This window comes from Microtus oregoni, unplaced genomic scaffold, assembly GCF_018167655.1.
Source record: "Microtus oregoni isolate MIOR12 unplaced genomic scaffold, Mior012 000005F_ref0000423, whole genome shotgun sequence".
Lineage (NCBI taxonomy): Eukaryota > Metazoa > Chordata > Mammalia > Rodentia > Cricetidae > Microtus > Microtus oregoni.
This window is the reverse complement of record NW_024543064.1, coordinates 1,230,119-1,255,858: the sequence shown is the minus strand read 5'-3', so window position 1 is coordinate 1,255,858 and position 25,740 is coordinate 1,230,119. Positions and strand designations below refer to the sequence as shown.

At 50.8% G+C, this 25,740-nt stretch overlaps 2 protein-coding genes across 3 annotated transcripts in view; one reads left to right on the top strand and one right to left on the bottom strand.

Annotated features, from left to right (window-relative positions):
* Positions 1 to 5,206: 5,206 nt before the first annotated feature.
* Positions 5,207 to 17,940, bottom strand: LOC121447936 (gamma-aminobutyric acid receptor subunit delta). 2 transcript variants are annotated; one of them, XM_041651270.1, is made up of 9 exons: positions 17,765 to 17,934; positions 10,680 to 10,792; positions 10,304 to 10,371; positions 9,991 to 10,211; positions 8,034 to 8,116; positions 7,384 to 7,521; positions 6,654 to 6,809; positions 6,200 to 6,411; positions 5,207 to 5,918 (listed from the first exon to the last, which is right to left on the bottom strand). In XM_041651270.1, the coding sequence occupies exons 1-9, from the start codon at positions 17,830 to 17,832 to the stop codon at positions 5,628 to 5,630; spliced, it is 1,350 nt and encodes a 449-aa protein (XP_041507204.1). In that variant the 5' UTR covers positions 17,833 to 17,934; the 3' UTR covers positions 5,207 to 5,627. The 2 variants fall into 2 exon arrangements, with proteins under 2 accessions (XP_041507204.1, XP_041507205.1); XM_041651271.1 differs by lacking the exon at positions 6,654 to 6,809 and having other exon boundaries at positions 17,765 to 17,940.
* Positions 17,941 to 25,294: 7,354 nt separating this feature from the next.
* LOC121448541 (cilia- and flagella-associated protein 74-like) overlaps positions 25,295 to 25,740 on the top strand; it is a 57,333-nt gene continuing 56,887 nt past the window's right edge. The window contains exon 1 of the mRNA XM_041652630.1: positions 25,295 to 25,486. The gene's annotated coding sequence lies outside the window, so the exon portion shown is untranslated. The remainder of the gene's footprint in view (positions 25,487 to 25,740) is intronic.

Here is a 25,740-nt window from a genome sequence, read left to right as displayed (position 1 = left end):
CAACCAGCAGCCTCATTTCCTTCCAGTAGATCCACCTGCCTCTGCCTCCCGAGTGCTGGGATTAAAGGCGTGCACTACCACCGCCCGGCTCTGGAGACTCTTGAGCTAAGATGGATGGTCCCTGAAGTAGCTCCAAGCCACCAGGGATGCACACACTAGTGCAAGGATAACAAGGATCCCTACCAGTAGAACCTGAGGTGATTTATGCCAGACAGTCTACAGAGCCTTCCTTCCTTCCTTGAGGCTGATGCTCTTGCCAACTATGATCTCAGGGACGCATGAAGGTCAGAAAGCTCTCCAGGATCTTTAAAGAAACTCTGGCAGCCAGACACCAGACAGTGCTGAAAATCAGGCCCAAGAACTAGTCATAAGGGTTGTTGACCCCAGAGGAGCCCTGTGAGTTTGGTTGATGGGTCTCCAGGTGGAATCAGACCCAAAGAATCCAGCTGACTTGGCCTCAATGGTAGAGGAGAGGAAGTTCCCCAGTCTGAAGTCCCCACAAATGCCCTGCTTGATGATGTCTGTTGCCTGGGCCAGCTACAGCTGCCTAATAAAGAACTACAGACCTGCTACAACAGAAATGGAGCACAAGCAAGCTGGCCTCGAACTCAGAGATCATCTGCCGCTTTCTCCCAAGTGCTGGGCCACCTGGCTAGGGCTTTGAACTTTTTTTTTCTTTTTTTTTTGATTTTTCGAGACAGGGTTTCTCCGTAGCTTTTGGTTCCTGTCCTGGAACTAGCTCTTGTAGACCAGGCTGACCTCGAACTCACAGAGATCCGCCTGCCTCTGCCTCCCGAGTGCTGGGATTAAAGGCGTGCGCCACCACCGCCCGGCGGGCTTTGAACTTTTCATCCCTCTGCCTCAGCCTCCTGGATAGTTGGAACTGTCAGTCTCTGCCACCAGAGGCCAAAGAGGTCATGTTCCTCTTTCTGCCGCTGTCATAGCTATATCAACAATCTAGGATAAGGTGGCTGTAGTTGAGGAGATGAAAGGAATTCTGGGGGACCCAGTGTCCATGCTTGTGGGGATTATCTTGATTAGATTAACTGATATGGGAAGATCCATCTTAAATGTGGGGAGGACCGCTCCTTGGGCTTGCAGTCCTAGTCCTGAACTGAATGAAAATAGAAACGGACTGGGCACATGAATCAATTGCTCTCTGCTTCCTGAGTGTGAATATAGCATGGTAAGCCAGCTTCCCCTCCTGACATCACGCCTTTGCTCCCCTTTGCTACGTCTTTCCTCACGTGAAAACAGGCTGTAACACTCCACAACTGTGAGCCAAATGATCCCACCATCCCTGCTTAAGCTGGTTTTTGCCAGAATCTTTTATCACAGCAACAGAGGGGGTAACTAGTTCAAGAGAAGACTTGGCCGTCTTAGAGAAGGACCCCATGATACCTCCCCACATACATGATGAGGATCCTCCAAAGCCTTTCTGTGATGCTCTTTGTCAGAATGTGTCCTGTGGAGAGGTCACCTGAAATCCAAAGGGTCCGAGTTGACCCAAAATGTTGTTGCTGTCTGAATTCCGAGTGACAGATGGGGGGTCCTTGCCCATGTCTGTTTCATTGTCAACCTGAGAGGTCAGATCATGGTTTCCAGTATACTTCGGTTAGCATAAGCCTGTTGTTGTCTCCCCCCCCACCCCGAACAAAAATCTACAGTAGAAGAAGCCAAGCCGGAGTCCCTGTGGTTTGGGGGTTAACATGAGAGACTCACAGAGGCTGGGAAGAGAAAGTCTGGAAGTGAGAGGACTCACTACTCAAGCTTCTGTATGTAGACAGTTGCCCAACAATTGACGTATGGTCAAGGTGACCAAGGCCAGCTCCTGGAAGGGCACGTGTCACCACATCAGAGGCACCTAAGCCTTGAGAAGAGCTCCCCAGGAGTAGGTGGGAAGGGGACCCATTCATCCAGGCACGGCCTCACTCCACGGCACTGCTGTAGCTGAGGGGTAGCTGAGCTCATCTCATCAGCCCCCCATTGTCTTTTGGGGTGGCTGTTGTTACAGTGTCAGCTACCACCTTGCCGTCAGTCATAGATGGGTTTAAGGTGCCTAAGTACACGCGAGCATTATTAGGAGGTGGGTTGCCGAGGATCCTGAGGCTGTGCCTGGCTCAAGCAGCAGCTGAGGGGGGACAGATCTTGCTTTCTGGTAGTGGCGCATTGGGGACGCTCACTCAGCTTGTAAGCTTCGGGGTCCCGGGAGCAGTCATTCACTGGTGGTGGCCAGGGATGAAGGATGGGTACCCTGTGGCTCACTGTGCTGCTCACTGCCCTGGGTCATAAAGCACACTCCAGCTTTTCCTCTTCCCCTTTCTCCCCCGACATTATATTCCATGTCTCCTGCTTCTGGGGTTGCCATCTGCACTGAGCTGAACAACTTCCCCTTAGAATGCTTCAAACCCAGAACCTCAGAATGTGACTTCTTTGGCTTTTTGCAGATATACAGTTATGTTTAAGATGAACCATACTCAAGAACGGAAACTCTTAAGTCCAGTGGCAGGTGTTTGTGTAAGAAAGAAGGGACAGAAATAAACCATGGGTTGACGGATACAGAGGTCAGGGTGATAAATCTTAAAACCAAGGGGTGCAGGCAGCAGGGAAGCAGAGGGAGGTCAGGGTAGATGCTTCCCTGGAGCCAAGCCTACCTACGCCTAGGTTCAGGACTTTGGGCCTCCATGGCTCTGATAGAACAGGCTTGTAGCCCAGAAAATAGATACCCTGACTCCAGACTTGTCTCAGCTCTGCTTCAGAGGAATATACCAGAAGTCAGCCCTCTACGTGGGCTCCTTCTGATACCCTGCATGTCTGCCCCCTCACTAGGAGAAGGGCAGGATTGGATCCTTGAGCCTGGCTCTTGTCCAGTCCTTGCTGCCAGAGGACTCTGTCTCCTGACATCCAGCCCCCACTTAGCTCCATCAGCCTCCAGCCTGATTCAAAGCATGCCCTCCAGCCTGGGGCAGAGGAAGAGGCCCTCCCTGCCAGGATGAAAAGCCTCCTGCCCGTCACCTGTCCTTTGTCCCCGGTGCCATTGCAGGCAGGAGGCACTGACATCCTCCCTCCAAGCTGGCTCTCCTCAGCTGCAGCCCTTGATCCACCCCAGCCTTCTGTCAGCTCCTGTCCTCACCACCGGAACAGAGGCTGGCGTTTGAAAGGCATCAGTCTCTCTTGTCCTTCCGCCTGCCCTGTAAACATGTGGGCAGAAATAGCAGCCTGCAGGCTGGAGGGAGTGGTTGCTGGTTGCAGAATCAGGCGAAGGCTGCTGCCCGGGTGGGCCTGGCTGCGTGGGAGCCCAAGGCAATCGCAAAGGCCGCTTTAAATAGCTCCCCGTGGGTACATGCAGCAGAAAGAGGGCAGACCGCAGGCGGTAAGAGGCAGGGCAGAGGCGGGTGCTGAAGCAGGCAGGTTGTGCAGTTGGAAAGGAGTTAGGCTGCCGGCCTCTGGATCCAGGTGAACTCAACTGCTCTAAAGCCTTGAACCCACCCACCCCTCCCCTAGGTCCTAGAGAGCTCGAGCTGGCCCTGCCTGCTTTCCTGGGGGTGGGACCTAGGTTGCACTAAGGGTGAGCGGTGACAGTGGGTGGTCTTGGACAATCTACAGTGTGCAGCATCTAGGGTTTGGGTTCCTATCCTCAGGCAACTCTCAGCCTGTAGAGGTGGAAATAGAAACCATGCAGGAAGCCTCTTGAGCAGAGGCGTGGGTATCGGGGAAAGCCTTTGCCCTTGGGTCTAAGTGAGGACATTCCTGCCCTGTGGATGTCCCAAGACGGTTGAGTTTGGACTGCCTCTCCTGCTGCCAGGAGCTGAAATGCCAGCTGACCCAGATCAGCCTGGCCACCAGCTCTCTGTTTGCTCCTGGACCCATCCCATCTTTGAAACTCTTAGCCACACTAGAGCCCCACGCTCCCACCCCCTGGGTGGCCTGTTAGGCCACACAAACTCATCCTTCAGCACCAAGCAGTCAGGGGTCTTTGAGATGGAGACAAAGACTGAGCACTAGTCTGTGGTCGGAGCAGAAGAGCCAACACCTTCCTCTGCGCTTGGAGAACAATGCAGCCCCGTGTCCTTCGTGAGACTGGCTTTATGATATACCACCCACAATGGTTTGGGACATGTTACTGGTGCACACAGTCACTTGCCACGCTTCTTAGTGGTTTAGAGTAGGGGCCCACCAAGAGGGGGCCACAGGACCAATGGGGCATGGTCTAGCGCCACCCTGATTAAGCAGGGCTGGGCCTGGCTGACTCTGTCACCTCTTGAGTTACTAGCTGCTGACTGTGAAGGGTCTTGGAGCAGACCCAGGATGAAAAGCTGTTCCGTTAATTGTACCCTTTGTTCCTTCTACATGGAAGCCTTGATGCATGGAAAAGCTGGACCCCTTTATTAGGAGCTGCCTGTCACGTGCTCTGATGGCTTCAGGTCCTCAGGCTGCTGTGGGAAGCAGCTAAGGGGTGTCTATAGGGCCTGAGGTGGCCTCCTGAGTTTCCATGACCTCGTCCAAGAAGGCACCATAGTGGCACCTTGGGCCTGAGCCTCTACCAGGTGATCAAGAGAGTAATGACTTCTCTTGTTTGTTTTTGTTTTTCAAGACAGGGTTTCTCTGTATAGCATTGGCTGCCCTGGGACTTGCTCTGTAGACCAGGCTGGCCTCGAACTCACAGAGATTTGCCTGCCTCTGCCTCCCGAATGCTGGGATTAAAGGCGTGTACCACCACCACCTCGCGAGTAATGACTTCTTAAACCACCTCCAGGTCCCCCATCTCGGCCTTTACGGGTGCTTCAGACACAGCCACATGGGTCATCTTCTGGGTGCTTCCCTGTCCAGATGTGTTCCCAGTTCTAAGATTTATAGGAAGGCATTTCAAGTATGGGGCTCTGGAATCTGGGGCTCCCGAATCTGCTTCTGCCTTGAAGCTATTGAAAATGGTTCCAATGTAGCCCAGTGACAAGCACAGGACAGATACCAATGCATCAGGTTGGTGTCATCAATACTGATGCTTCTCCTTTCCAAATCCCCTCCTCCAGTGTAATCCTCTATTAGCCCCCTTTTGGGGGGACCCCGACCCCATTGCTTCCCCTGTGTAGAGTGTAAGTTTACCCTAGATTTTACGGGTCTCCCTAGGCTGCCCCTGCCCTCATCCTTCTTGTCTAGTCCTGTGGCAGAGAAGCGAACAACAGGGAAACACAGACAGTAGCCAGCTGCCAGGTCAGGGCTTTATTTCATGCTGGGACCAAAGAGGCCTCGTAATGTCCTTCTCCCCGAGTTCACCACGAGAGTCGTCCTCCACCCCCACTCTCCTCTCTGATCCTGATCCCACAGAGCAAAAGCCTAGAAATCAGGAACATTCTGAGTCTAAAAATTCACAGCTCCCAAGAGCCCAGCAATGCCAGGCCCAGCTTCAGGGTCAGGTCAGCTATGGCCCTCTATGCAAAACCCATCCTGCTCCATCCACAAGAAGTGCTGGACGGTCTTTAGAACAAAGCTCAGGAAACTGCGGCTTCCTCACCGTCCCACTTTGAGACCCACAAAGAAGGCTGTTCCTCCAGGAGTTTCTGGGAGCCACCACCCCCAGCAGGGGGGCACGTTAAAGTGGCTGGTATACCGTGTACTGCGTACCCCTGTCACATGGTATATGCTGCCCAGTAGATGATGTTGACAGCCGCGAAAGCTGCAGGGAACACAGCTCGGGCATAGATGTCAATGGTGTCTGCGTCGATGGGTTTGAGTCTGGAACGGATACCTCCTGGGCCCACTGGGCGGGACGCCCCCTCTTTCTTCGCCTCCACTTCCACAGACCTATAGGAGCCCATGAGGTTCCCAGGGACACGGCCCTGACGACGGGAGATGGCCAACTCCTGGCTGACCCCAGCAGCCGAGAGGGAGAAGAGGACAATGGCGTTCCGCACATCCATCTGCAGAGGGTAGGGAGAGGAGGACACCTGGCTGACCAGGGCTCTTGTACAGTACCCTGTTCAGGTCAATAGAAATACTCCTGTCTGTACTTAGCAAGTGGCACTCAGTCATATCGCAGACTGTGCTAAGGAGCCAGTCCCCGGGAGCAGGGACTCACGGGCCAGAAGCGACCTTCATGAGCTGGCCAGCAGAAGGCCAGCACTTTCTGCTGCCCTGTGCCCAGCAGGGGTCCTTCTTGACTTGATCCTGAACCCTGAGACTAGCCCACCCAGTTTCTCACCTCTTTCCTTGGCTTTGTGACCTTGACCTTGGCCTTCCGTTTCTTCCTGTAGTCCGCATTGAAGTGGGCAAAGGCGTACTCCACCAGGGCAGCAAACACAAACACGTAGCAGATCCAGAAATACACATCCAGGGCCTTGATAGCTGAAGCCCGCGGCAGGGAGGAGCGGGCACTCACCATGAGCGTGGTCATTGTCAGCACAGTGGTGATGCCTGGTGGGTACGGGTGGCCATTGCGGGAGCCCTGCCATCTCTTTCCCACCCTAGCCAGCAGTGTCTGGGTCCCAGCAGGAGGGAAGGAAGTTCTTCAGCCTTTCAACTCCCACCCTAGGCTCCTGAGACCAACCCTGCACAGGGCACACAGAACGAGGTGTGGAGACCAGGAGATCAGTTCGTAGCTGGCAGGGTGGCCCAGGCCTTGCATAGCCCTTCCATCAGAGAGACAAGCCTCATACCTAGAGACACCCTGGCAGGCACCGCTGCCTGGCTAATCCAGAAGGAGACCCAGGACATGGCAACCAGGAGGACAGAGGGCATGTAAGACTGGATGATGTAGACACCCCGGTTCCTCCGAAGCTGGAAGTGCAAGCTGAGCCTCGGGAACTGGCCAGCTGTGGGGACAACCCACTGTCAGATGAGCTCTCCCCGCAACCACTCCATCTACCCCAGAGGCCTCAGGGAGGGGACTCCTTTGTTTATTTGGCTTTACGAGGCTCAGATAGAAGACCATAGAAAATCCACCTTCCATTCCTTGCCTTAGGCCTGTCCACAAAGACGTTGGGTCATTCAGACAAAGAAGAGAAGGGTTCAAGTTGGTTGAATTGGTTCTGAACAACCTGTCCAGCTAATGGCAGGGTAACCGCCTCCGCCCCCCATCTCTAAGCCTTCTGCCCCACTCTGTGCATAAAAGCACACACAGAAAGGAAAGGTGGCCAAGGAAGGGGCTTGGTCCTAAAGATAACAGCCTACAACACCCATTCTCATGTACTGAAGAAATAACCCAGAAACCTGGCTCTATGGCATGGCAGTGTGTTCCCACTCCATTCGAGCCCAGCCAGCGGCACCCAGTTAATGCCTATCTCAGCAGTTTTTCCAGCTGCATCCTCAGCCCTCAGAACAGGCTGGCAGCTCAGTTATAAAGCACAAGGCACCTTCAGGCAACTCACAGGAATGCCCCCACGTTACCCGACTTGAAGTTCATCAACTCCGTGGTGAAGCGGTAACTGGTGATGGTGAACTGGGCCAGCTGTAGCCTGTCCAGTCCGTGGATCTGCTCCTGGTTTTCTGACCAGTAATAGACAATGTCCTCAGAAGAGTAGCCATCTGTAAGAGAGTCCACCGTCGGGCAGCCTCAGAGGGCATGCCCCATCCATATGAGCCTGAGGGGTGGGGCTGACCAGGTGACAACAACAGAGACCTCATCCACGCAGATTCAGTCGGGGGGAGTGTTCTTGGCTCTGGCACGACATTCTACATCTCTGAGATGGCTGATGGGGCCAGAGGTGCCCGCAAAATCGGAACCATCCTTGATGGAGGATGCCCAGAGGCCCAGGTCTGTTGGGTTGAGATAGCCTGGTTGCCACAGCCAGATTTTCCAGGCTCTTGTTCACCCGTGCCGGTTAAGTTCCCTTAGGCCTTCCAGCCTACACATCTCCTATACAGGCTACTTCCCTATAGGGAACCCTGTCCTAGAAGCTTCCCTGACCTCTGCTCCAGGTCAGCCTGGCCCTGGTCCTGGGCTGCACAGCCTCACAGTCCTGATGGTCCTGCCCCACTGGAGGAGCCAGCACACCCAATCAGAAAGGAGCCTACCCCACCTCGGTGAGGGCACTCACAGCTCTCCAGCTCCAGCACACACTCCTGCTCGTCCATGGGATACTTGGCGAGGTCCATGTCGCAGGCCACTGTGGAGGTGATGCTGTAGAGGCAGAGTGGGCTGGTGAGGTCATGGTGTCCCTGCCCCCAGACAGCAGAAAATCCCCCTGCACCAACACAGAGGAGCCACCTGCTCATCGGGACCTGTTTAGCATCTGGGTAAAAACTGAAAACTAGGGTAGTCTTAATAGACATTTGTAACTGCCAAGAAATGGATTTCACTTATTCTATTCTCCTTAAAATGCTTGAGTGTTCGTCCAAGTTGCAGGTTTATGAGGCAAGAATCCGCCTCAGCTCCCCCAGTACAGCCTAAGGGACAGCTGATAATTATGGGGGTCGGGGGTAGGGGACAGGCTCACTGTTGCCAAATGAACTGATTTTCCAGGAGAGACCAACATTTAGATTTTTATGTAAAATCTCTTGATTCTTTTTATCTTGTTTTGTTTTTGTTTGTTTGTTTTTGTTTTTTGAGACAGGGTTTCTCTATATAACAGCCCTGACTGTCTTAGAACTTGTTTTGTAGACCAGGCTGGCCTTGAACTCACAGAGATCTGCCTGCCTCTGCCTCCCAAGTGCATGCATTAAAAGCATGTGCTACCACACTCAAAAAAAATCTCTTGATTTTTTTTATGGTAATGGTTAACTTCATTGTTCCAAGGCGCCTGTTTGAAAATAGGCGTTCAAATGTGTGCACATGTACATATATGTCACAAGAGCCCAGACAATGTGCTCCTACCGTGCAATGCGATACCGTTTAGCCCTGGAAACATGTTACAACACAGATGGACCTTGAAAACGCGATACTGAAAGAAGTCAGACGTAAGAGACTGCACAGTGTGTGAATCCACTGCCATGAAATATCCACCGAAGGCAAACGTGTGAGGACAGAAGCAGGGCGGGTGGTGGCTAAAGTCTTCAGGCTGCGTAAGTGTGAGGCACAGCTATAATCTCAGCACACGGGAGGTGATGGCCGGAGAACTAAGAGTTCAAGGCCAGCCTTGGTTATATAGTAATTAGTTCAAAGTCGGTCTGAGTTACCTGAGACCACGTCTCAAAAACCGAGTGACTGATGCAATGGCTCAGCAGGTAAAGGTTCTTCCACTGTGGTCAAAGTGGGTTTGATCCCTGGGAGCCACACGGTGGAAGGAGAGCACTGACTCCTATAAGTCTTCCTTTGACCTTCACTGATGTGGGATTCCCCTCCGTGCGCTATGAATATGTTTTATTACCATTGGTAAATAAAGAAGCTGCTTTGGCCTGTGGCAGGGCAGAATATAGTTAGGCAGGGAAACTAAACTGAATTCCAGGGGGAGAGGTGGAGTCAGGCAGATACCATGTGGCTGTCCAAGAAGCAAGATGTAAGGTGACAAACCACAAGTCTCGTGGTAAAAAATAAAATAATAGAAATGGATTAATTTAAGATGTAAGAGCTAGCTAGAAATATGCCTAAGCTATTGAACAAACAGTGTTGTAATTAATATAGTTTTTGTGTGATTATTCGAATCTGGGTGGCTGGGAAGTGAAAGTACAGTCTCCATTTTCATACACATGCCACAAACACATGCAAACATGCATGCACAAACCCGAAGTGTGATTGCTTGATGGATAAGCATCTTGGCGCCCCAGACAGCGGTGCTCCCTTTGGGGTGATTGAATGTCACAGAGACAGTTAAGGGTTAGATTTCAGAGGCCAACTGTGCTAAAATATTCCCTTTAAAGCAGTGAATATATATTATACAGATTTAACGTGATTTGAAAAACAGAAACATCTGTCTAACTCCTGTAACATCTGGAGCTAATGCCAGCTAAGCAGCCTCTGAGGGTACAATGAGCATCCGTCTCTGCCGTTCATGTCTCTGTGACCTGGGAGATTGAGAGTCTGTGCCTGAGCAGCAGGGGGAGGCAGGCCCTGCTCACCGGATGCTGTATAAGATCACACCGTCAGGCTGCAAGCGGATAAGCTTGTTCTCCACAGTCACATCATGGAACCAGGCAGACTTGGCATTCACAATGAAGGTGTCAGGAAGCCAGAGCTTGTCCACAAAGCGGCTGTCCAGACCTAGGGTCTCGTTGGTATGGTTGTAGGAGAGCCTGCTGTCCCGCCAGCTCTGGTGCAAGAACACTGTCATGGTGTATTCCTGTAGAGAAGGAGGGACAACACTGTCACAGTCATCCCTTGTTGTCCTCCTGGTGGCACAAGAACCAGGGAGCAGTATCATCCGGCACCTACCATGTTTGCCTCTGAGATGTGGTCAATGCTGGCTACCTCTAGGGCAAGGGCCACGTTCACAGGGGGACCTGTAAGAAGCAGGGGCCTGCTAAAGTTTTAGTAGAAACCACAGCCCGGCACCCCAGCTACCCTCTAAGGCTGGCCCAAACAGACAAGACAGAGGAAGAATCAAGAGCTTTTCCAGGAACTTGGAGTTGGTACACATTTGCCACAATGCCTGGGGAGATTCCTCTTCCATCTGGGACTGCTGGGACTTGAAATCCAATAACCCCTGGAGATGCCAAACAAGGACCCAGCAGAACCCGCACCCACAGCAAACCCAGGGTTGGAGCTGTTCCTGTTTGCCTATGACCCTGCCCCCATCAGCTGCCCGTACCTCCAATGCCTGGCCGGAAGTTCCGGGCATAGCCCTCCATTAGGCCGTCCAGGTTAGGGAGCCAGGATATCTCCAGGTTGGAGCCCACATAGTCCCCAATATCGTTCATTGCTCTGGGAACACAAAGCCAACTGGTTACATCAGACAGAGCACCGGGGCCTAGGGGTGGAGCACAGTCCTGGGTACCTACACCAAGGAAAAACAGGTGCCAGCCCCTTTGGGCCTTTTAGGCAAGATGCAGGGCAATGCAGAGGTCCTCCACACTTCTGTCACCTTCCAGCATTAGGGACCTTCTTGTCTCCTGTGCCCACCTCAGGCTATAGGTAAAGCTCCCAGACTCCCTTGAGAGTCACCCTAGTCCCCTTCCTCCACATGTTCATGGAAGAAAATCAAAGTCTTGGCAAGCCATTGCCCATGTTCCAATCCCTAGAGCTTGCCCCCAAAGCAAAGGACTCCAGCCCAACAAGAGCACATGGCCTTCCTATCAGCAAAGTTTCCTAAATATGACTTGAGAGAAAGGAGTGTGAGAGGTACCCAGAAACTCGGGTGGGGTGTTATCCTCTCAGGAGAGTCTCTCTTCCCCCGCTCCCAGGTGACCATGATATCTAGGGCTCAGCCTGACCCTGGAGCAGGTGGGGACAGGTGAACACAGCAGCCTGCGCTGGCCTTGCTCTTCCCAGCAGAGCTACCAGGTAGGATAGAAAGGCAGGGAAAATCTTGGGGACATGAGAAGGAGAGGAGCCCACTTACTCTGGAATCCAGGTGAAGCTTCTCGGCAGCAGAGAAGCAAGAATTCTGCACAATTAACAACTTCTTAAGGTCTTTTTTCTTCCCAGGAGTAAATTTCCAGATTCTAGGAATCTCACCAGAAACTCCATTTACAGGAGAATAAATACCTAAATACCCTTTGTGTAATTCCAGTGCCTTCTGGTTTTTACCTTATCCGATTATAATCCAAGGTGTTGCCTGAGCCACCCTTCAATCTCACTTGCCAAGAGGGAAAAAGGAAAAGATAAAAGGTTTCTTAGCAACCTTTTGAGATGCAACTTGAAAGTCACCCCCCCCCAAAAAAAAAGTATTTATGGCTAATGCCAAGATAACTAATTGAGACTCTCATTTACTTTCCCTTGCTTGCTTCTGGAACACATGTGTACACTAATCACGGCCTTCTTTCTGAGTGATTTCCTTTCTCTTAGTTCTCATGTTTATATTAAAATATCGATAATAAAATCTGGCCTTGTAATTCCAATACTTGGTAGGCAGAGGCAGAGATAGGCAGCTGCCTATGAGTTCAGAAAGTCGAACCTGGTTTGTCCAGCGAGTACCAAGCCAGCCAGAGCTATAAAATGAGATCTTGTCTGTGAAAAGATGGATACCATCTCCATCTCTGCTTGATACACTGGCTAGTACTGAAATTTTCCTGTGATGAAGTCACAAATACCAGTTTGGCCTGAGTTGTGGTCCCTAAAAGTGTGGGGAACTCCTCAGGCTGCTGAGGTAGCCGTGTGGATTTCCCTCCAATGGATTCAAAACTATGAGGTAAACATCAGGACCCACCCTGCCACCAGCAGACACAGCAAGAACACGGAGCCCTAAGCAGCCTCTCCGTTCTTTCTTCTGCTTGCTGGAACCAAGTTCCCAGTCGTCATTTCCACCCCTCAGTGTGGCACGTTATCTGAGAATAAGGTCTTTGTGAGTGTAACTGGAATAAGGCTACCTTGGAGCACCGCAGGCCTCTTAGAAAACAGATGGCAGAGATGGGAAGGCAGGTGAGGACAAGGGAGAGGCTGGCGGTGCCTCCACAAGATGAGGAGTGCTGAGTGCAGCTGACCGCCACTAGAAGCGGGAGGGAAGCCCAGGGCAACCATCCTCACAGACATTCCAGAGAGTCTGGGGTTTCTGGCCTTCAGAAGTACAAAAGAAAAATTTCTTGTTGTTTGCATAATGTGTTGTGGCAACCTAAGACACTAATGCATGCTAAACTCCTGCCCCCAGGGAAATGATCTGCAATTAAGGGGAGGACTCGCCTAAAAAAGAGGGGAACAGTACTGGGTAGGCGAGGAGTTAGACCTGAGGTAACTGGGGAAAATGCAGCTGCATCTTGGTAACTGTGTCTCCTATTGGTCAGAGTATCCCTTTGTGGGTCAACACCCTTGGAGCTTCCAAGAGGTTGTTCCCTGTATACCAGAAACCAAAGCACCAGGACATCCTCCCACGCTAACAAAGTCTGCATCCTCAAGAGACCCTATGTCATCGTGATATCTCTTGCATTGTGATGCTGACACATCCTTTTTGTGTGAGGCATGAAAATAAATATCAGAAAGGAAGATCCTGTCCACCATGATTTGGGAGGGAAAAAGTATTATCTTACCCCCATGAAAATACCACCCACTGCATAAATATTCATAAAAACATCTTTAAAATCCACAACCCAGATCCACTGGGTTTCTCTCTGCCTTTGCGCAGCCCACTCCAGTCTCTTTTTGAGTACTTGCTTTGCTAAAAAAGCTTCTACTTAAATTGTCTATATCTCTTGACAGAATTCCTTCCTTCTAGAAGACAAGAATCAACATATCTCCTTAACAGCCTCTCAGTAAACCTCTTGTTACTCTGACCATCCTATTCCGGGAACAAGAGAGTAACTTTGGATATGGCTTCCAGGTCCTCGGTCTGGGATGTGGAGGAAGTCTGAGCCAGGCCTACCTGGCACTACCAGAAATGAGGCCTTTTGCAGGGTCACCCCGTAAGACCACTGCAATAGTCCCCTGAGCCCTCTTGGGTACTGAATGCCTGGCTGTCCTCTGTGCACGGCCTGTTTCTCTATATGAGCATCTCTCAGTAACCTGACACATACTCAGTAAGGTACGCTGGTGACCCACAGGGATCCTGTCTGTGCCTTCACTTTACCAACTGAGCCATTTCTCCAGACCATCAAGTAACCCCTCTCTAAGGCTGAGCCACAGCTCAGGTTAGGGAGAGGGCTGGTCTCGTGGGAAGAGATGATGGGAATAGTGCTGATCATTCTACAGGCTCTCTTTTGCCCAGGCTGGAGGCTATACAGAGGAACAGTCTCTTGAAGAAAATGACAGCAGGACAGAGGAGGTTCTGGATTGTGAACAGGACGTGACCAGTGGCCGTAACAAGGTAGAAGTAGATATGAAGGGCCTTGGAGACAGGGAAAGCCTCAATCTGGAGTCAGGGCGGGGATTCTGAACAGCAGGTCTCATAGTTAAAATTCACATTTTTGTTTTGTTTTTTGTTTTTGTTTTTTTGGTTTTTCAAGACAGGGTTTCTCTGTGGCTTTGGAGCCTGTCCTGGAACTCGCTTCTGTAGACCAGGCTGGCCTCGGACTCAGAGATCCACCTGCCTCTGCCTCCTGAGTGCTGGGATTAAAGGTGTGCGCTACCACCGTCCTGCTAAAATTTACATTTTAAACACATGGTTCTGTCAGGTTTGGTGGCACAGGGCTGTGATCTCAGAGATGGAGGTAGGAGGATCAGGAATTTAAGGCCAGCCTCAGATGTATAGTGAGTTCAAGGTCAGACTGGGCTACGTGAGACAAGTTTCTAAGAACCAAAATGGAGGGGGACAAGCAAACAAATAACAACACCAGCAGACTCTACGCAGTCCTGCTAGAACTGACATAGCCTGGGGTGCCAGGCAGAGCTGTGCCTTTCCCTACACATGGTAAGACTGTGCTCCTGTGACTTTATTTACTCTCAGGTAGGAGCCCTAAAGTCTTTCTAAGTTGGGGAGGCACAAGTAGCAGATGGTCCAAGCCTCCACTCTCCGTCCCGTAGTTCTTTTATCTACTTATATCCTGGGCTTTGAAGAGGTTGGCCAGGTATCAAAATCTTCCAAATCTCTGATCTACCAGGTACTACCACTTTAGCCCATCACGACGGGCTAGACAAGGTATCTGGATCTATTGTTTATTCCAAACAGAAAGAGATTGCTCCCCAGCAGTCCCCAAGAGGGATAGATAGAGCTGGGGAGGAGACAATGCAGCTACAGGGTGTGAAACGGTTAAATTAAGCCCAGTCTCTCGCAAAGTACAATTAGGCATGCAAATGGAAGTCATCCTGAAGGCCAGATGTGAAGGGACTCAAAACGGGCTTTATTTTTGGACTACCCAGCTGTCATCCAGCCAGTGTGGAATGAGGCCATCAGGAGACACCGTCCTTCCTGGCCCTGTCTCAGGGCAATGGCACACATGTGCGTGTATCTCCTCTGTCCTTATCCTAGGTCTGCTGGGAACTTAAAAGCAATTCTTCAGGAAGATCGTCTTGAATTGGCAGAGCCAAAACAGTAAACCAAGTTCTGGGAGTGAGAAAGGAGGAGACGATACCCACTCCAGTGTCTCCCTGCTGGGAGAATGGCTGCCATCTTTCTACTGTGAATAAGTACGGAGGACTAGGCTGAGGAAGGATCGGCTACGCGCCAGATTCTGGGGCCTGAAGCCCACAGCTCCTGCAGCTCTGCTGTTATTCATGGTTTTGCAGAGCAGGCGTGCTAATGGACATATAACGGAACATAACACGGGGTGGAAAGGTCTCCATTCTTACTAGTAAGTTACAGTTATATTGGCAGAGGGCTGCAGGTTCTCCCAGCTCCCTTGGAGACCATTGATAACCTAAGGTTGGAATATTATTTGGATCTAGAGACATTCGGACAGACAGACTCGTAAACACATGTCAGGCGTTGGTTTAGAGATTCAAAGTCTTGGAGCAGAGCAGGCACAGTGAAAACACACTAGCTGCCCCCTTGAACTACTTCTGGTGTGTTATGGGGACTCCCTCCCACTCTCCCCACTGAGAAATGAGCCCACCCTGTGCCTCTGGAGACAGAAAGGGAAAGTGGGTGCAGCTGAACCAGGCAGCGGATGCTCCTCGCTGCAGCATGCATCCACTGCGCACACACAAGCCCACGGATCCCACAGCTCCACTTTTAGAGCAGCATGCGCCTTGCTAGCATCCCAGTTACCAAGGCAAAGAAGAGCATCGCGACCATCACACCGTGAGCGCCAAGGAGATGGAGGTGCCAGCAGCCTGGGAGGGACACCCACACGGGTGTGCAGTTGACAAGCCCGGTGCCCACCCTATATGCAGGTCTTCACACTCTGCACCCAGCCCACAACATAGGACATGTACACTTTTTCCTATCACAGTCTTTCCCACAAAGAAACACTGAGGTCAAGACTGAGGACAATCTGGAGACGAAGAGAAGAGGGGAAGCGGTCTAAAATTGTCTGAAGAAAAGGCCCTGCATGGTCAGCACCTTGCTAAACCTGAAGGTCACCACAAAGACTGAACTGACAGCTATGTCTTTGGCTCTTCCCACCCTGAAGGAATCCTTCAGCCCTGACATCCTGCTACGCATTGTGTTATTGCCAAGCCATGCAGAAGTCTGGACAGAACCTTCCAAGGCTAAACTTTTTAAATGTGACAAGACGGTGCCTCTGCTCAGTCAGAGGATGGCATCCTCCACTTTATGCATGGTGCCATGCCACATAAGGTTAGGATAATGACAAGCCTCAGGCTTGAGCCCCTCAGCTTTTCTACCCAAGAAAACAGGTGCACAGCCCCCTACCCAACGCCTCAGAAGCTTCATACAGCCAAGGGTTTAGAATTTCTTTTCATTTCTTTTTTTAATTTGAGGAAGGGGATGGGCTACACACGCAGATTTGGGGTGTGGTCTAGAGAATTTCCCAGCAAGCAACCTATAAATAGGCCCTGTAAATAGAATAAATAGACACAAAAGGAGCTTCATGTCGGCACAGGACAGGAACCACGCTCAGGCTGAAGTGTTGGGGTGTCGGAACCTCTCGAGTTTCAAATTCTTGGCCAGGTGGCCTTAGACAAGGCCAGCATCTGACCCCAGAACCTCAAACATGACAGCCGTAGCTGTGCCTCACCCTCCTTTCTGAAAAGAAGGGAAGTAAAGCCCACAGGGACTCAAAGGAACAAAGCCCTTTCCACAGCTCTGATGGTCAGAGGCTCATGGTCAGTGCCTGTTCTCTGGTCTCCAACCTAGTTCTAGCATTTGTAGCCAGACCTTCTGGACTTGTTCCCTACTTGCCAACAAAGAAACGCGGACACCTGCATGACCTGCTTCCTGGACCTCCATGGCCAAAATACAGCTGGCATGCAGCCATATCTGTTGCCCAACCCTCTCCGTGTCCGTTCATCGGTCGGCCATCAAGTCTAGGGCATGAGGGGCCTGTTTTGACCATTTGCTGCCTCTTCATCCAAATAATTTTCACAAAGGCCCCTCACTCATGACTCATGGCAGCTGGCTCTGCCCAAGGTGACCAAGGTGACCAAGGTTGGATTTTAGGTTCCAGAGAGTGGAGAAAGAAGAAAGGGACTGTGGTTTGTTGCTGGTTACTGATAGGAGGCTCCAGCCAAGGCCTCCACTCTCAGAGTCTTCTCGCTCTGGGGAAACTGCAGTCACCTTCCATGGTGGGTATGGGACGGGACTACTTGGGTGCCATTCACCTGCAGTCAGGATTCCGTCTGTAAACTCTGAAGTGACTCCTGAAAGGAGACCCACAGTAGCCTCTGCCCTGCTGACAGGGTTGGGACAAACCTACCTGAAGTGTCCGTCCAAGTCAGAGGCAATGGGTGGTCATTTCCCCCCACCCATCTCAAGGGTAGACCTGCCCCCTCCCCCCAGCCTCAGTTCTCAAGTCTTTCCCTTCTTTTTGCCCTCAGCTCATGCTGCTGAGATTCATTCAGTTCAGCACCTGGAAGGGCACCAGTATAGCAGGAACCAGCTCAAGTGAGAAGCGGCCAAGGCTTCTCACTTGATCAATAGAGCTGTCCATATAGCCTGACCTGGAGGCTCCAACCCCTCCCCGCCGAGCAGCGTTCAGCACCGGGGACGACGGACAGCACCCGGGCATCAAGGAGAGGTCGGCGAGGTTCTCAGAACTGGAAGAACAGCACGCACAAAACAGACCTGGGAGGACCTGGGGTGAAGACTAAGGGTCCAGCAACTCCAAACTCTGCCCCACCGAGGGCGCCCGCCAAAGGACGAGTCCCTCCCGCCCCACATAGTCCCCGGCCCGCCCGGGAGGCGCTCACCTGGCGCCGTGGTGCGGCTGCGCGCACAGCAGCAGGAGCGGCAGCAGCTGCCAAACCAACACGTCCATGGCCTTGCGGGCTCTGCGCGGGACAGGTCCGTCCAGCCCCGGTGCGAGCAAAGTTGCTTTGCCTCTGGCCGCGCGGCGGCACCAGAAGGGCGGGAGCACGAAGGAGAGAGGCGCGGGCGCGCAAGGGGAGGACGGATCGCCGAGCCCGCCCCTCCCCGCCCCGCCCCGCGCTCCAGTCCCACCCCCGCGTGCGCTTCCCGCCTCACCCTGGAGGCTCCTGCGCGCCCCAAACACCCCGTGGTCGCTCCATTGCACTCTCTAAGCCTCGCGTGCTCTCCCTGTACCCTCCATTGCCCGCTAGGAGTCAGGCGCCCCAGACCCTCCGAATGCTACCCTTGCTGTCAACAAACAGGTTCCTCCACGTGTCTGCCAGGAACACAAGCAATGAGGGGAGCAAGACCTGGGCGGACTTCGTTGGACAGGTAGTGCAAAACCTCATCCCTGAGGCGGCGCTTGTTTGGGCGGTTTGTGCCCTGGTTTGCCTAGGCAAGGGGCGTCCCTGAAACCGTCATGTCCTCTATCAGGAAACAGCATCTGCCTCCCCTCCCCGCACCACACACACACACACACACACACACACACACACACACACACACATCCAGACGACCTCCCCCACGACGGAGAGAGCTGTTGGCACTATTGGCTATCTCTCTGAGCTGTGGTAAAAACCCTCCTTGACAAGAGAGGATTCTAATACCTGAGTCTGGGATGGTCAGGCCCCATCTCACCTGGCCACAACAATTAGGACAGATCCTGCTGACAATGCTGACATTGATCCTCCGTAGGGAAGCAGAAGCACATCCTCCATTTTTAAAAATTACCCCTTTTACTTTTGAAATTATAATTCTATCATCTTCCCCTCTCCCTTTTGAAATTATAATTCTATCATCTTCCCCTCTCCCTTTCTCCCCTCAATCTCTCACATATACTCCTCTTTCCTCTCTCTCAAGTTCATGGCCTCTGTGTCATTAGTTGATGTTACATGCAAACATGTGTATGTGTATACATATAGATCCCTGATATAACCTGCTCGGTCTGTGTAATGTTACTTGTGTTTTGTTTGCAGGCATGATCATTGGGTATTTGGACAACCAATTAGTGTCCTCTTCCCTAGACATATTTTCCATTTTGATTCTTTTGACTACAAAATGTTGGAGGAGCTCCTTTAAAAAAAATAATCTATTTTTTATTTTGTGTTCGTTGTTGTCTTATCTACTTGTATGTGTGTGTCAAAGTTTCAGAAGCCCTGGAGTTAATTACAGACAGGTGTGAGCTGCCATGTGAGTGTTGGGAATTAAACCTGGGACCTCTGGAAGAGCAGTCAGTGCTCTCAGCCTCTGAGACATCTCTCCAACCCTGGAGGGTTCCCTCTAATCACAAACTTTAGCCATTTACTGACCTCACTGGATGCCTGGAATCACACAAAACACTTTACAATGGGCAGACTTGGAGCTGGAGAGATGGCTCAGCTGTTAGGAACACTGGTTCAATTCCCAGCACCCACATGGCAGCTCACAGCTGTCTGTAACTACATCCCAGGGGTCTGGACACCTTTACACAGACAAAACACCAATGTACGCTGGGCAGTGGTGGCGCATGCCTTTAATCCCAGCACTCGGGAAGCAGAAGCAGGTGGATCTCTGTGAGTTTGAGGCCAGCCTGGTCAACAAGAGCTAGTTCCAGGATAGGCTCCAAACCTACAGAGAAACCCTGTAAATACTTTTTTTAAAAAATGGGAAATTCAGCCTACCAATGGTGTATACACTACACCTGGAGTTCTAGGTACTTGGGAGACTGAAGCAGAAGATCAGTTGTTAGATCCAGCCTAATCAAGAATGTCTTTAACTCAAGTAGCCTAAGTCCCCTGGGGATCCTAGCCAGTAGCTAGAGCTGGCTAGACAGAGGTGTGCAGAAAAAGATGGGTTATGGAGCTTCTAGCACAAGGCACTCCTTAGACTTTTTTATTGTTTTGCTTCATTTTTGAGACGGGGTCAGATGTAATCTAGGTTAGCCTTGAACTTGCTATGCAGCCAAGGATGGCTCTGAACTCCTGATCATCCTGCTTCCCCTCAAGGACTGGGATTACAAGCTTTCAAAACAAGATTTCCTAGCAAGATTTCTGAAAAGCTGCTTCTGAGCTGGTTACCTCTCCATCTCCATCTCTCTCGTGGGCTCTACTACGGGAATCAGGAAAGACAGCTATAGAGCGTTCTCACCCAGGGGAAGCAGAGTGTTGGCCCTGCATGGCTGGGAGAGTCTCAGGCTGTTCTAACAAGCCTGTCTTCTGCAGGCACCACAGAATATTCTCACACGTCCTCCACTCTATTGCTCTGAGGGAGAGCCCCACTCACTGTCTACCCCACAAGGCCTCTATCACAGAGCAGCTGCCCTTCTCTGAGGTGTGTGCTCTTCTCCAAGCACGTCAAGAAGCCCCTCTTCTAGTCTTGGTGCACTCAGAGTATGGATTAGGGACCTGCTACCCCGAGAACAGTAGTGAAGTGGGACTGAGCTGCTTGGTGGTTAAAAGCGGTTGCTACTCTTGCAGGGGAGTTGGGCTTGACTCCCAGCGCCTACAAAACAGCTCACAACCATCTAGTTCTGGGGATCCGTAGCCCAGCCAGGCACGCATGGAGTGCACAAATACACAAGCATGCAAACATCCATATACAGAAAATGAAAGCAAATAAATCTTTTTTTTTAAAAGAACAATAGTGAGAAAGAACTGGGGGGGCTTCATGTCTACTCATCTGATCCCCCATCACTATTCACTCCTCAGGTGCCTGCATCCATGATTCATTTTCACCGTCAACTTGATTAGATTAGGAGTCACCGAGGAGAGGCACCTTTGGGAGTCTCTATGCAGTTATTTTCAGAACGGTTCAACTGCAAAGGGAAGACTCAGCCTGCAGGTCCGTGGCACCATTCCGTAGGCTGAGTGACAGAAGCCAGCATCTCTCTCGGCTTCCTGACTGCAGGCAGGTGCATTGTGACCAGCTGCCTCGCTCCTGACACCACAGTTAGAGCCGCTTTTCCCACCATGATGTCCTGTGCCTTTACATTGTGAGCTAAACTAAAACCATCTCTAGGTTGCCCTTGTCAGGTATTTTGTCAGAGAAACAAGACCCACTAATACCCCTCCATTACTACTTATTTGGCATGCATCAGGTAGAATCTATTCAGAACCCTTGGTTGGATAACCAAGGCAATGAGTTCTGGGCAGGGAGGCATATTGCCCTCCCCTAATGGAACCAAACAGGATGCCTGAAGGTTAAAAATCCTGCCTCCTGGAGCAGCCCCAGGAGGAGTCACCTGTTCAGTTTATCCACGGATAGAAAGTTTATCTACGTGGCTCTGAAAAAGCCACAGAGGCATGGTCTTCTGGGGAGCTCGACAATCATAGTACTGACCTGCAGTATTTGTTGCCGTAGGTTTGCATGATTGCTTTGCCAGTGCACCCAGCACATGGGAAGGGAGGGAACAAGAGTGAGGCTTGGGCAGGGGAGCTGGCCTAAGCCCATGATTGCAGTGCCAGGCAGCAGGTTGGCCCCAGGGGGTGGAGGTGAGTCACTCACCCTGCAAGAGGAAGCTGCATTGGCTAAATTTAAACCCCTTGCCTGATACATTTGTGAACTTGCTTTGTTATGTTCCTGGGAGAACACACTAAAGAGAGAAAATGACAGAGATACAAATAGGATTTTACTGAGCCTAGAGTGCAATTATTAATCCTGTGATTTTCAGCTAGAGTTGCTCATGTGGATGAGCAGGAGAAACTTGGCAGAAAGGATCACATACAAAATACTTGGAGCAGAATCAACTCCACAGTCGATGCAAAGCAAGCGTGCAGTCCTCTGACCACTCAGAAAAGGGTTTCATTGACGTGTCCTTAGTGATGTCAGTCCCAAGCACCACTAAAGGGCTACCTGATACATTTAGCACATTTGTGTCTGCCTGGAGCCAGACAGGCATCAAAGAGATCCTTTACTTGAATACAATGTAGAGAAGTCCGAATTCTATTCTCAAAGTTTGTTTTCAAAGTGACATTTTGAAGTTTTTCGCATGATAGAAAATGTTAGGCACAAATTAACATTTCTAACAAAAGAGCTGTCAATCAAGTGAGAAAAGCTCTATACTAGCTATGAGGGGATTGAGTCTATGCCACAAAACTCCTAAAAATGGCTGCTAGGAAGATCCAACACCAGGTTTAATATACAGGATCGTTCTGGGGCTTCTGCAGCTGCCCAGGGACACCTTGTGAGGAAGGGTTTCCATTGGCCTGTCTTCTGGAGCTGGATTCTTTGATTATGGCTGCTGAGGTCAGAGAAATCGAAGGTTTACTAGCTAGGCATGGTGGCGAATACCTGCAGTCCTAGCACTCGGGAGACTGAGGCAGTGGAGTTCAAGAACAACCTGCATTGGCATGTTTGGGGCCGTCTAGTTTACATAGCAAGACCCTGTCTAACAAAAACACTTGAAGTAGGATTTCTGTCTTTTTTTCATAATTTTTAAATGGAGTCACACAGTATAAAAACTGGTATAGGTAGTTGCTTCCAATTATCTTACGTCTGGTTCTTAGAACCCATTTCTGGTTGTGTGATCTGGAGCCAGTGAAGTATAATATCCCTGGAGTAATAAGGAATCATCAGATTTGGTCATAAAAGCCAGTGGCTTAAGTCTTACAGGCATCTCTGGTGTTTCCACTCTTTGATGAAGACCCTCCTCTCGTTGCAAGCTGGCAGATGGCAGAGCAGGAAGTGAGGGCAGCTTTGACATGTTCATAGCCAGGAGGAACATAGGCCCCAGTCTCCAGATACGAGACCTAAATCCTGTCCCCCTCTTCTAGTAAGCTTGGAAGTGGGTAACGCCCAGTGAACCTCGAGTCCCCTGAAAGTCCTCAGGTGACCACAGAGCTGGGAACAACACATTTGTTGCTGCGTGCATCAGCATTTGGGGGGTGGGGAGAGACGACAGAACCTCACCATGTAGCCCTGGCAAGCCTGGAACTTGCTATGTGGATCAGGCTGGTAGTGAACCCGCAGAAAGCTGCTTGCCTTTCCTCCTGAGTGCTGGGATTTAAGGCGTGCACCACCATGCCTGGCCATCGGTGTTATTTTTATTGCTTAACTGCATTGCCCTGAATATTCTTTAATTTGTTTAACTTCTCACCAGCTGATGGCCATTTGGGTATCCAGTTTAGGCTATTATGAGTGAAAATGCTTTGAACACTCAAGTACAAGCCGTTGAGTGGACATATGTTTTTATTTCTTTTGGATAAATATGTAGGTGTAGGATTTAGGGGAACAAATGCTTTATTTGTTAAGAGACTGCCAATCTGCTCTCCAAAGTGGCTGTGCCATTTAGTGCTCCCTCTACGATGCGAGAGATTTCATGTTGCCTCACCTCCGTGCCAACACTTAACATAGCAAATCTCTACTCTGGACCAACGGACAGCTAGGAAGAGGTATTTCATTGCAGATACAATGTGAAATATTTTTTCAACGGCTAAAGTTCTGAGTGCCCTTTTAAGTGCTCACAGTAAGAGCAAAGGGAAAGCAATACCAGCGCTGCCCCCGTATCCAAGGCATTCCCGTGATACCTAGCGGGGCTTCTCATTGCCAACGGGACAGCGGGTAAACCATTTCCAAACGCCCCACAGCCAGCTTTCTCAGCTTTTTTTTTTTTTTTTTTTTTTTTTTTTGCACCAGGTGTGTTAACGTGTGTTCTCCAGTTAGCGGATGTGGTACAGAATGAGGGATATGAGAAATTTAGTAGGTGCTCACATCTTGGGAAGATTAGGAAAAAGAATTGGACTGAGAAAGCCTCCACTCCTCGATCCTCATCTGACATATTTGAATAGAAGGGAGAGGTATATACATGACAGGTTTGGTCAACCCAGCAGAGGAGCAGCGTGTACACTAGCGGGGGACACTAGGGGGTTCCTATGCACGTGCCCACCAGGGTTTTATCCTGTAACAGATACTTGAGGCAACTCAGAAGAGAAGGCTTAACTTGATTAACTTGTTTTACTGTAGGGGAGTTGCATTGAGAACCTTGTGCATGAACAGCAATCGACATGACTGAGCTGCATTCACAAGCCTTTGTGTTCTGAGACCGGATCTTGGTGTCCTCGCCCCATACTTGCCAGAAAGCGGAAAAGGTGATGGAAGGGGTCGGGGACATTTATATCTTTCCAGGGTAACTCTTCCAGTGACCAGATTCCTACAACTAACTGCCACCTGCTAATTTTCTGACACCGCCATATATAATAATGCCATCAAACTGGCAGGATTAATTCATTGATTAAATTAGAAGCCTCATGATCTGAGCACTTCGCAACGATTGGATCCATCACCTGAGGACCAAGCCTTCAATGAGTGAGCCTTTGGAGGCAAGGAAGCAGTGAATGCGGCTGCCTCATAACCCTACTCATCCATTTATCAAGGGCAACCCATAAAAAAGAGGCTCAGATCACACACTCCCACAGCTAGGGGGTGCCTATAGGCTGTCCTCTCCAAGCTGCTTTGGGTCAGTGCTTTAGCATAGCAATCGAGAAACAAACTAGAACATACAGCTTCCGTAGACAATGTTCCAGACATATAACATCTAGGTTCAATCTCCAGCATCACACACACACACACACCTACAACTGACTGATACAGTACTGCAGTGGTATTCCTCAAGCTTACAATTTGAGAGGGAAATTATCTGGCCAGAGTAAAGAGAGCGCAAAGTCTCCACTGAGATTTCAACAGTACTTTTTGAGAGCTTCCTGAAGCTGAAGGTTCTTCATCTCCAAGATAAAACTAAGGCAGTTACCAGTCATCCCGATGTCTTTTCCTGTCCTGTCCTATGCACCGTTGAGCCCATCTCGGGCCCAGATTGGTGACAACGCCAACCTAAAAGACCAAACACAATCTCACAAGGGTCCTGTGGGTCACACAGAGGAGTCAGATGTCACCACCTAGAGGGCAGGACGCAGACTGCACAGGATTTAGGAAAGCAGTCTTTCAGATTAAAGCATGCTGCGCCGATCTTTCACTTTTAAAGAGAGGCCGGAGTTTCCAACTTTCATGTCAACGTTTTTATTTTTTTAAGTTAGCAGTTGACCTAAGTTTCAACTGGCTTAGCCAAGTCACCAAGCACTTGCCGCAGTCTCCAGGAGAATTGTCTAGGAAACCGTCAGTTGGAACTCAACCCTCAGGACAGCCAGCACAGCTGCACTACGCCTGCGCGCAGGCTCTTTTAGCTCAAGCACCGCCCTACCCGCGGCCACAACGCAGCCTCCCGTTGCCATGGAGCTGCGGGCCCAAACGACGCAGCCTCAGACCCACGGTGGCTGAGAGGCAGTCGGCCGTCCGTCCGTTAAGGGGACATTTCTGAAGGACTAGTGTCAAGGAACTGTTCCTCCGGGGCCACCGCAGAGGAAGTGTAGCCGAGGAGTTGCTTCTGCGGTGAGGGGGGCGGGGGGCAACCCTTCTGCGGAACCACTACCAAGAGGTCATCTGGGAGGGGCTGTTGCTAAGAGGTCGTCTCCAGGGACCATTCTTTAAGGGCTGTTGATAAGGGGTTATTGCGGAGGGGTTTGGGCAACAGTCCATTCCTGGGGGACCTTTGCTGAAGTCTCATCCTGAGGGGCGTTCCTGGACTGACAAGAGAGGTGGGTACCGATGACGCGATCTGCCGGGGGCTACCTTGAGGATGTGCGGGACATGGGTGTCTGGCTTCTCTGTGTGGCCGCACGGCTGTGAGCCACGTGGTTACAACAGTTTATGAAGAGGTATAGTCAAACCTTGCTGGAGAGGACCAGGTACCAGTCTGAGAGATGCGAGGAAGACTCACATCCATACAGAACCCTTTTGCTGGAAATGGATAGACCACTTTAGGTTGGTTCTGCATAAAATAATCCTTTAT